Source organism: Haplochromis burtoni, unplaced genomic scaffold (assembly GCF_018398535.1).
Source record: "Haplochromis burtoni strain Fernald_Lab_line unplaced genomic scaffold, NCSU_Asbu1 Contig_84, whole genome shotgun sequence".
Lineage (NCBI taxonomy): Eukaryota > Metazoa > Chordata > Actinopteri > Cichliformes > Cichlidae > Haplochromis > Haplochromis burtoni.
In genome coordinates this window covers 2,060,057-2,071,739 of record NW_024582445.1, presented here as the reverse complement: position 1 = coordinate 2,071,739, position 11,683 = coordinate 2,060,057, and the positions used below count along the sequence as shown (strand labels likewise).

The window sequence follows — 11,683 nt, the reverse complement described above, 5'->3', positions numbered from 1 at the left end:
TATTACATAAGATTTATTTTATTTTAAGGCATTTTTGATAGTGTACAGTGCACAAAACTAGAATTCACATATTCTAATTTCATTTAGCATTGATGCGACATGAATGTACCACAAAATATACTTTGTAAATCATATAGTAAATACCTCAAAATCACAAAATGTAGCTAAGTGTACTGACTTGCATGTGTCATTAATGTTACATCTACAGGAATTATTCAACAAGCCTTCAAAAGACAACTCGCTGTTACAGCACAACATTTGTGTTTTATAAAGTGCATATAGTTTTGGCTGCATTACTACAACAAAAGCTTGAAGAAGAGATTTCATCTCATATCAATAATGGCAATAGATAAGGACATTTCAGAACGTACAACAAGGTACTTAGCGGTTTAAAATAACTTAAAAGTTTATTTTACTTTATCAATCTGTTGCTTATAAAGATCACTTGTATGATCAACTGATATGTTGCTTCTGGCTTGTTTTTCTGGATTCCTGAAAATAGTATTTCATAGAGAAATACTGTTCAAAGCCATTTCAGTGGTCTGGAACCAGGCATAAACGGGACTGGAAAGTTTAAACAAGAAGCACAATCAACATTGCAATTAATGTTTTCCATATTTCCATACCTATACAATTACATATGAATATAAAAATATTCATATTAATATCTTTTCTACATTTTCTTTGTAACTTTGGAGAAACTAGGAGTTACACAAAGCGCTACTTACCTAATAACGCACACAGCAATTGATCAAGCATGTTCTCAAAGCAGAAAAGCGATAGCAACAATACAAAGTAAGGAAGCTATCAGTTCTGTGTGAAGATATGGACCTCTTGTGGCAAAAGAGGGAACATTTAGTGTGCCATTCAACCATAGGCAAGAGGTCATTGTGGCATTGCAGCACTCCAGATTACATGGAGGTTTGGTAGAAGCCTTGCAAGCAGTGTAGCCAGTGCAGTTGGTGCAACCCGCTGTCCATTTTGTGGCAGTATCTGTAGACTCATTTTTCAGCTGCAAAGACAATGAGTGAGAAAGATCGGTGTAGGGCCTATGAATGGTAAAAACTGTAAATATGAGGCTAATGAAGTTTGTTTATTTATGCTCATAAAATGTATCGTAGAGGTACTTCTTATGTTTGTTTTTCAGATTCTTTTGTATAAATAATTTATTCCTTAACCGATTCAAATAAAAAGCTATTTTGAGTTCATATTGGTACATTTTATGCCCCCTGGTTCCTTTTTCTTGTATATTCTTCAAATTTTGATAAATTCAGAAAGTAAATTCATAGATTTATAACAAAGTTTGTGCTGAAGCAAGGATAGCATGAAGATGGTGTCAGCTTTAAAAGCACTAAACAAACAGAAATACGAGTGTGTAGAAGCTCAGCAAAAACAACTGCAATGAGGCTGGAAAAATTAATGAATGTTATATTTATGCTATTGAATGTTCTTACCTGACAATGCGGTTCTGAGGAGGAACACATTTGTAGTATGGTGAAACTTGTATAGCAGTTTGCGCTGGTGCATGTACCAGAACTGCACTTGTTTCCCTGACAAAAACAACAGCGCAAGACACATAAAACTTATTTCACACCAAGTCTCATTTACACTGCTGGACAAAGTGGTTTTCAGTCCACACTCCATTAACTTGTTAAATTGTTGACAGGCAGTTTATTAACCAGTCAAAGATAATCATTATTAGAAAAAAAAAGGTAATACTTTTGTTAAACATAGTGATTCTGTTGGAAGCAAGGAACAGAGGAAGTTTGTAGCTGACATTTAAGAAAAGGGGACTGTGGTGTTAAAGGCCAAATTAGCTTTGTTTAGTGATACACAGCCTTCTTCCCGCATGCACATTTGCTTGCCAAAAGATTCATTCATGCAGCCAGCAGTTCTTACATTGTTTGCTGTTGTTTGACTGGTAGTAGTTGTAGTAGGGGCCTGCGTGGTTGTTGGTTTTGTGGTTTGAGTTCCTAAAAGTAGATAAAGGAGAAGAACAAAACAATATACAGTGATTTATTTATTTTTTTTAAGATTTAAAAATTGATCATTTGCAAAGACAACAGGAGCATGGTTATTCAAGGAGTTTGGAGAGAAAAGCATCTGGACTTTTTTAAGTTGCTTGAAGACTTGCTAGCGTCACCCTTGGCCACCCTTTGTCCACTTTAAGAAACGTCTTAAAGCAACTTAAAGAAGTCCAGATGCTTTTCTCTCCAAGCTCCTTTGACTACGATGACCTGGATGACTGAGAACCTTCACAGACATATGAGCATGGTAAAACATAAAATATTTATGAGTAGTTACCATTGGTTGTTATGCTCATCATGGATGCAAAAGTGTAATTGAGACAGCCAGTGAAATTACAGCAGTTCACAGCACAGTTGGTCTGGGAGGCATTCTTGCAGCTGTCAGCACAAGAGTTGCTGCAGCTGGCAGTATACCACATGTCTGTTTGCCTTAACAACTGAGATATAACAGAAAGATTAGAGAGACGCATCTAATTTCTTTAATTTCTATACTATGTTAATTTATTTAGAAAAAATAAATGTATTTTCCCTTTAATAGTCAGTTATAGATACCATGCAATCTTTTGACTGCTCAATTCCTTAAAAAGAGGGATTTGTAATTGCTATGGCTCAAATAGTTTCTTAGTTTTTAGTGCCATTAGCTGACTGCCCTACCTGACAACAATTATCGACAGCACACGGAGTGGTGTTCTGACTGATGTACATTGAATAGCAGTCAGAGTAGTTACAGTTGAATGAGGGGCAGTATATCTGTATTTGAGAGAATTAAGAGGCATGTGATGAAGAGGCTTGAAGGAATGAAAAACACTCATAGATAAGTGAACAGAAGAAGGAGAATATTTGACTTGCCTTAGTGGTTCCATTCTCAGTCATGTCACCTGTGATAGAGAGACAGATGTCATGACTGGAGTTTTTTAAAGCAACAAAGTTAATGTGGATGCGGGGGACTCACTGGTGGATGTAGTTGCTGTGCGATGTAGATGTGGGGGACTCTGACTGGTGGTTGATGCTGTGCCTGTGGATGTAGAGGGGACTCCCTGGTGGTTGATGCTGTGCCTGTGGATGTAGATGTGGGGGACTCACTGGTGGTTGATGCTGTGCTTGTGGAGGACTGCTGGGGCTAGGTGATCTTGTGGGATGTGGGGACTCGTGTGGTGCGATTGCTGTTCGTGGATGTTGGGGGGACTCCTCGGTGGTTTGATGCATTGCCTGTGGATGATGTGGGGACTCAGCGGTGGTGGCTGTGCCTGTGGATGTAGATGTGGGGGACTCATCTGGTGGTTGATGCTGTGCCTGTGGATGTAGATGTGGGGGACTCACTGGTGGTTGATGCTGTGCTTGTGGAGGACTCGCTGGCTGTTGATGCTGTGGCTGTGGAGTGGGGGACTGGCTGGTGGTTGATGCTGTGCTTGGACTGCTGGGTATTGTGGGTGGATGGTCTCAGGGTTATCTTGGTGTGTATGCGGATTGGATGCTGGCGGCTGCTGGGGTGGGATGTGGTAATCTTTAGTGAGAGTGGGCTAGTGGTAGTATGAGTCTGGCTTGGATTGTGAGGCCATGTGGTGAATGCTGTAGTGGACCTGGCTGTGCTGTGCATGTGGCTGGCGACTAGGTGGTTGATGCTGTGCTGACTCGTGTGATGGTGTTGCTGGGGACTGCTGTGGTGACTCAGCTGTGGTGAGTGTGGGCTCGCGTGGTGTTGCTTCCTGTGGTGGATGTGGGGGACTGCTGGTTGTTGATGCTGTGCCTGTGATGTAGATGTGGGGGACTCACTGGGGTTGATGCTGTGCCTGCTGATGAGATGTGGGGGACTGCTGGTGGTCGATCTGTTAGCTGTGTGGAGGGACTCGCTGGCTGTTGATGCTGTGGCTGTGGATGTGGGGGACTGGCTGGTGGTCATGTTAGTGAGTGGGACTCGCTGGCTCTGTGGCTGTATGTGGGGGACTGGCTGGTGGTTGATGCTGTGGATGTAGATGTGGGGGACTCACTGGTGGTTGATGCTGTGCCTGTGGATGTGGGGGACTCGTGCTGGTGATCTGTTGCTTGTGGACCTCTGCAGCTGTGACTGTCGCTGGGACTGGCTGGTGGAGACTCTGTTATGCTGTGCATGTGGGGGACTCGCTGGCTGTTGATGCTGTGGCTTGTGGGGGACTGTGGGGTGATGCTGTGCTGGTGGGCTGGCTGGGGGATGCTGTGCCTGTGGATGTGGGGACTGCCTGGTGGTTGATGCTGTGCCTGTGGATGTGGGGGGGACTCTGGCTGGTGTTGATGCTGTGCCTGTGGATGTGGGGGACTGGCTGGTGGTTGATGCTGTGCCTGTGGATGTGGGGGACTCTCCTGGTGGTTGATGCTGTGCCTGTGTGGGGACTCGCTGGCTGTTGATGCTGTGGCTGTGGATGTGGGGGACTGGCTGGTGGTTGATGCTGTGCCTGTGGATGTGGGGGACTCACCGGTGGTTGATGTTGTGCCTGCCGATGTGGACTGGCTAGTGGCTGAGGAAGAATGGGTAGTGAGCACTGTAATACCTTCATTGGTGGTAGAAGAGGGCTGGCTGGTACTGGATGCTGTTGAGCTTTGTGGGGTGGTAGTGGCTGCTCCTGATACTCCTGATACTAACATGGATAGCAGAAATAGTCCTAAAGGGAGGACTCGCAGAATACCTGTAAAGTTGGGCATTTTGGAGGAAACATAATAAGACAGGATTGGGTGGATTTTTTTTAACAACATTGCATAATGTGCATGGACTGGGTTTTTTGGGAAACTTTTTATAAAATTCTCTAATATTATGGTGATCAGAGAATAAATCATAATGAGTGAGGATATTTATCAAGGATTTCATGCAATATCTTAGCTTCTATTTGAAAGACTGGCACAAACACCAGGTAACTGGTTCTGAATATGCCTTACCCTTTTTTATCCAGGTGCAAATCAACATAAAAACTATATATTACAGATTCACAATATGAGCAAACTATTTTGTTTTTTAGTTATGCTGATAAAACTATAAATCTGTTAAAAAATACCGGGCCTAAGATGTTTATATATCTATATAGTGCCCTCGGGTTTGGCACTAATGCTATTGAAGCTTACCTTGGAACATGAGCAAAAGATATATAACTGGCTCAGACGTCGCCTGAAAAGTTCCCCATCAGGTGTTGACAAACCAGGACATACTGAACATGGACATACATGCACAAGAACTGGCATATGGAATTTATGAAATGCTACTACGCCTGCTGATCCAATGACAAAAGTCGCAGAGCATGTTTGAAGTTTGATTGAGTAGAAAGCACCTGGCAGATCAGTGCAATAACCTCAAATGAAGACAGACAGACTGGTGAAGTCATATACTCCACTGGTTCTGAATGAAAAAGAGTCACAACAAGATGTCCATAACTGAGGCTCTAGAAAGTGCCAAACAAAGGCTCACCGCCCTGGCCGCTAGGCTGAAGAGATACACCACAGAAGGAGAGCTGAAGAGAATAAATGATCTGTTATAATAACTTTGTCAGTGTATTGATCCCTGGCTTCTCCAGTTTACATGTGAATCCTTGGGCAAGATACTGAACCCAGAGTTTCCCCAGTGCTCCCATGAATGCATCTTGTGAATATAAAAATTTTGATAAAAGTGCTGTATGAATGTGCATGAAATTGGGTAAATGAGAAAACTGTTTTCAGTGCTCAGATTGAGTGGAAAGTATATAAGTGCCAATCTATTTACACTCACGCCTCATTATAATAAACAGATACTTAACACTGTCCTTAACATCAGCTGTTAGGACTGTCATTCTTAATATTTAGCATAATGCATGATTGTACCTGAATTTTGCATTACAGAGATTATTTTATGATATCATTATGATGATAGGACAGCTGGACCATTTAACCAACAGCCCTATGAAGCAAAATTTAGTACAATGATGCATTATGCTCAATATTCAGAAAGATAATCCTAGTGGCTCCACAGTGTATTGATTTTCACATGTGCCTAACAAGCAAAGGTTTCCTTTGTTCAATCTTAGAAGGAAGCACAAAACCTTTTCAGGTTTTGTCAGGAAGGGCGTCTCGTATAAAAAGTATGTCAAATTAAATGTGGGTTACCTACTAAGACAACCCCCTTTAAATAAAGGAGCAGTCAAACGTAGTTTTTACTGGTAATAACATTTCTTACAAGCTGAGACACATAAACATGTGTCTCTAGCAACCACAGACTGACTGTAATCATGGAAACTTGTATTTATCTGCAGCAAGGCATGCCACTCTGGTGCACAGGTATCATGCCAACATGTGTGTGTCATCTTTTTATTCATGAGAGAGCAGTATGACATCTTTGCTTTTGGGACATTTGCACTGGGTTCCCATAGTTTCAGTGGTTAGATGTGCATTTGTTTCTTCAAAAACATGCAAGACCTGAGCCCTAATGGATGCAAGTTCCTTCATGAGACATGCATATTGCCTATTAAACCAGCCAAATCCCAGTAATTTTATCTGATTTTCTCTATTCTGAACATACAACAAATACTCCATGTCTTCTTTTTCCAGTCCTTAGTTTTATTCCTTTCCTAACTTCAAGTCTAAGGTGCTGCAGAGGGCGCAATATGCTTGAAACATTAAAGTTGTGCAAGTTTTTTCTTAAATGATAGGCAGGATGGGTGGAAAATAAACAATCCTAAAACATATTGATTGAGTCTCCATTTCACCTGTGTAACAGAATATATATGTCACCGAGAACAGTGCTTTTAAATAGAGAATAAAATACAAACTCATACCTGTGTCTTTTATAAAAGTAGTGGAGGTCATTATGCCACTGCCTGAAAGGGAGGGAGCTCTTCGTCCAGCCTGTAATTATATAATACCCATCAAATTCCCAGTAAACTCATTATCAGCATGAAAGAACATCTTGCATTGTCCTTCCTTTTTTTAATACCCACTGAGTTGTACTCAAAATTGAAGATTAATCTCACCAAGATAAATAAACTAAACAATAACTGCATTTCTGTATTGACAAGGTCTGTATCGGTGGGCACAGTTCACACTGTTTACCCACGGTAATAGGTCTCTGAATTACAGCCATGCTCATTCATTGTAACACACCTGGGCACTTTGTTTGATCTGTGACAGCGTCGATGGTCATCAATGGTTTTTTCTTTTCACAAATCTCCAATTGTTCTGGTGAAACTGATCTCATAATTGTTTGGTTGAGTTACAATATAAGAAATTTAAAAAGTAATGTGATATGTGACATTTAAACCTGTTGTGCTTTTTTTTTTTGCAGTTTCTCAAGGAATTAGTTTCAACATTTTCTGGTACTTTTTTTTTAACCAGCACTGCATGGTAAGCCCCCCTATGAGGTAAAGTTTAGTTTTGTGTAGTGACACATAATTGTTTTTTAAGTGTCTTGCAGTGCAGTGAACACAATTAAAATGTGTTTGTTCCATGCTCAGTGCCCCTGGGAGAGCCACTAAGCAGCATGGCTTGTTTTTTCCTCTTCTTCCTTGGATCCCAGGGTGGCCTCCTATGGGCGCTCCACCCTGGAAACTGACCGACAACAGTGGCCATTTTAGCTTCCATGTCAAAATGCAGTTTAATTAGGAAAACTGGCAGGAATTTCTTGGTTTGGTGCAAGCTGTTTACTCTTAATGATGCCAATATACCTATTGTAGTGTCCTCCTTACACAAACTTCCTGTTTACATCATCTTATTGGTAAACTGCTGCTGCAAGACTCAGTCGATGTACTAGTTAGTGTTTGGCAAAAGCAGTCATGAATGATGTAATGTTTTGGGAATATTAGGAGGTTTCAGGGAAGGAATTAGTTGTATTAGCAACTGCCTATTCTATAAAGAGCAATGGAGAATAGGCAACACATGCTACAAACAGAACACCTGAGTATAAATTTTTAAATGATTTTGTAATCAAAATCCTCAAAGTGGTTCATTTTATAGACATCATAACACTAAATGTTTTTGAGACTGAAACTGAATATTACATTTTAAATATTAAGGGATATAAAACCTTTATTCAAATATTAGAAAAAACGTTAGAAAAACATATTCACCATATTTGCACATGTAATATGTAAAATAATATTTTGTAACTGAAAAACGTACAATAGAAAACGAAGAAAACATCAGCCTGTTGTATAATTATCCAGCTTCAATGGCGCCGCCTGCTTGCTATGCGTAAATATAGCTTAAGGAATTTAAGTAAAACTAACAAAGTCCATCATTCAAAATCGGTAAAATCCACTCACCTGTGGTGCACTGGGCATGGTTTGTCTCAGCTGTGGTTGAAGTGAATGAGCTTTCTCCCACTGCAGAGTTCTCTCTTGCTCTCTGTCACCTCCCCTGTTTGCTTCCTGCTGATAGCAACGCAATAAGAACAAATTCTCAGCTGGACACTTATTCAAGTATTAGAGGAGGAGACTAAAGGCTTGCACTTGCTGGATGCCCCACAATTGATGTTGTAATAAAAAGACGATATTACTTTACAGTACTCACACAGTTTTGATTACTCTGAGTTCAAATAAAAGTGTACATACCGAAACTTACAATTAACTGAAATAACTGAGTGGATTAAGCCTGTACTTGTCTATGAGAGCACAGGTGAGATTTCAGTGTCCTGTGTGTTGATTGTATAGGGGGCCTCTTGGTTTCGGTTCAACACAATGTGAAATTAGACCCCCTTCTCTCTCCCAGCCATACGCCCCCTCTGCACGCTACAATTCGCTCTTTGTGGCTCAAAGAACATAAAATTCTTGGGCATGACACCAAAGAGCCTTGCACAATTTAGGTGACAGAAGTCCTTCCTTTTTTCACTGCAGCTCCAATAATAATAACGACATTTTGTCAGCTATGTATGGATAATTGTATGAAAATAACCCTCAAAACGGGAGTTTTCTGGATTTCTAAATTAGGTGGAAAATCTGACTCTGAACTTTATTTGTACTTTCATTTAACGTTAGAGATTTCTCATTAGGCAGTGTTTGAGCTATTTTACTGTTAATTATATAAACATATTTAGAGATAATAGTGATTAAAAGACATAAAATGGTATAGAATATCTTATTTTAAAAACATAACAGAACAATAGAATGTTTTTTCTTATTACACATGTTTGAAGTAATTTATTGGCCAAACCTATCAGGAATCACTCGCAGCACAACCTAAAGGTTAAAAGTTTGGACAGTGATCTCCTCATCTCCAGCAGAGATGTCCCACTGACACCTAAAATACCATTAAATTTAAGATTTAAGTCCTAAAAGCAGGTAATGAGAACTTATTATCATAATTAATTATGCGCCTAATTCATTAATTGCATTGGGGTGTAAGTGGACACCCTCATTTTGAGTGAGATGATGTGAACTAAAGACATTTATTGGTGCTAAACATTCTGGAAAAGGCTACGAAACCATCTTCTTTTGCCCATTTTGAAAATTGTAACCTCAGGTTTTTGGTGGTGTGGGAACAACTCAGTAGACTGATCTTTAAAAAGCTCAGACCAGCCCATTGGATGAACAAGAACAATTATTCCACGTTTAAAATCACTTAAATCACCTTTCTTCCTGATTCCGATGATGTTTTAACTTTGGTAGGTCTTCTTTATCATGTCTGCATGCTGAAATAAATTGAATTAATGCCATATAAGACTATTTTCTAAGAATGAATGTTTAAAGTAGAATAAATAAAATGCGTATTTTGGATGTCAAACTCCTAAAAAAGTGTTGTGAGGAATCTGTAGCAAGCAGTTAATTATTAATCTGAACAGTTACAGTCATTTCATTTAAATGCTTACATACTTTTTCCCCACTACAGACGTATAGTATAGTATACATATAGTATATATAGACATGTTTTACTTACCCCAATTAAATGAATTATACTTTGTTATTTAATTATTAACTTTATCCAGTCTTGGGATTAGTGTGATAATCTCACAATGTTTGAGTGATATTTTAGTTTGAAAAAATTATTTAGGAATTCAAGGCCGAGTGTATCTGACTATTAACAATCCATGATATAATTTTGCATTTTCCTTGGAAAATAACAAGTGTTTAAGTATCTTACATGTCCAGAAAATACAGGGTTGGTTAAAAATTCCATAAACTGGATGCAAAACTATGTAAAGGTATATAATTTACATAATATAATTGATAATAACATCGACTGCAGATGACTGGGACTTTGCAAACACAGTCAAATGAGGAGCTATGATGGACTTAGATAATTATAATGTCATCGGCACTTTGCAAAACAGGTTATAAACCATTACTTGAGTGTGTTTTTTATTTTGTCCGTGACTGTAAGTGTCTATATGTATGCATAAGAAATAAAACCCAAGATGTGAGATAATTGTTTTACTCTCTGAATTCAGCAATAAATTGTCACAGCTTGTCATACTAAGTGTCACGTATCATGCAGCGCTATCATGTGCATGTGTATGTGTTAGCGCTGTGATAGACTGATGACCATGCTGTAAGGAGCTTTTGGGATAGCCTCTGGCACCCACCAAAACCATTAACCACATAAATGGTTGCATATAAGCAACATGTGTTTGCCAGTCCTTTCTAATAACTATTTGAATTGGACGGCCACATATTTTGCTAGTTTTATGCTGCAGCCTTTATTAATTTTTGTGAAAGAAAAAATAATCTGAAGGCTGGTTTGGGTAAAATGGGAAATCCTTTAAGGTTCATACTGTTAATAATATGAGCCTAAAATACAATTTACTTTTGTAGTTTCTTGGCCGCATTACTGTGGATTCTGTTCTGTCTTCATAAATTTGCTGAATATTTATCTCTATGTTGGTATGAACCTACAGATACTTGTAAAGGAACAAAAACCTTGTGCGTCACATAGGATGTATTTTTCAAACATCAGAGCTTATCAGGTACAAATCTGACACCCAAAAGATATGAACACAGAATCAATCTTCCCTGGGAATTTTCTCTTTTTTTCTCTACCTCTTGCAAAATGCCGCCTCAAGTTTCAGGGCAAACTAATTAGTCTGATACACAGCTGGTGAGTCACTGTAGATGTTGCTAGGAGAATAACTAAGCACTTGTGTTGCCACTCCCTAGCAGATTTCATGTCTCTGTGCACAGTGTGATAATTTATAATAGATGTGACTAAAAATATTATGTTTTATAGAACCTTTAAAAAAGAAAAGAAAAGAGGAACACTTTGAAAACACATCAGATCTCCAGCATACCAGAGATCCAGCATATCCAATATGCTGGATCTCTGGTATGGCCTGGGTAATGTGTTAGAAATGAAAGAATGACACATTGTTTGATGGAAATTAAATTAACAGTCTACAGATGGTTGAATTCAAAGAAACCCCCCAAATATAACAGAAAAAGTAATGTGGCAGGCAAGTCCATTTTGCTGAAATTTGATTACAGCAACTCAAAATGGTACTCAATAGTTTGTATGGTCCCCACATACTTGTGTGTGTGTTTGCCTGACAACACTGGGGCATGGTCCTATCAAGACAACAGATGGTGTCCTGGGAATGCCCTCCCAGGTCTGCACCAGGACTGCACTGAGCTCCTAAACAATATGAAGTGCAACCTGGTGGTCGGATAGATGAACCGAACTATAGATGGACCTTGCACCAGTGTATGGTCTGACAATGGATCCATTAATATCGTTCCAAT

The 11,683-nt window shown here is 39.4% G+C and overlaps 1 protein-coding gene across 2 annotated transcripts; it reads right to left on the bottom strand.

The window, feature by feature from the left end:
- On the bottom strand, positions 1-8,383 carry LOC102306607 (integumentary mucin C.1). 2 transcript variants are annotated; one of them, XM_005925578.3, is made up of 9 exons: positions 8,279-8,383; positions 6,797-6,866; positions 4,553-4,687; positions 2,877-2,905; positions 2,682-2,777; positions 2,305-2,464; positions 1,900-1,973; positions 1,455-1,550; positions 1-1,012 (listed from the first exon to the last, which is right to left on the bottom strand). In XM_005925578.3, exons 1-9 carry the CDS (start codon positions 8,294-8,296, stop codon positions 764-766), a joined length of 927 nt encoding a protein of 308 aa, XP_005925640.3. In that variant the 5' UTR covers positions 8,297-8,383; the 3' UTR covers positions 1-763. The 2 variants fall into 2 exon arrangements, with proteins under 2 accessions (XP_005925640.3, XP_042078291.1); XM_042222357.1 differs by lacking the exons at positions 6,797-6,866; positions 8,279-8,383 and having other exon boundaries at positions 4,553-5,017.
- Positions 8,384-11,683: the final 3,300 nt, after the last annotated feature.

Coding starts and splice junctions, on each gene's coding strand:
- LOC102306607 (XM_042222357.1), bottom strand. CDS start 4,835: ATGATTTATTCTCTGATCACCATAATATTAGAGAATTTTATAAAAAGT. Junction 1,974..2,304: donor GATGAGCATAACAACCAATG/GTAACTACTCAT, acceptor ATCTACTTTTAG/GAACTCAAACCACAAAACCA. Junction 1,551..1,899: donor GTCAAACAACAGCAAACAAT/GTAAGAACTGCT, acceptor TGTTTTTGTCAG/GGAAACAAGTGCAGTTCTGG.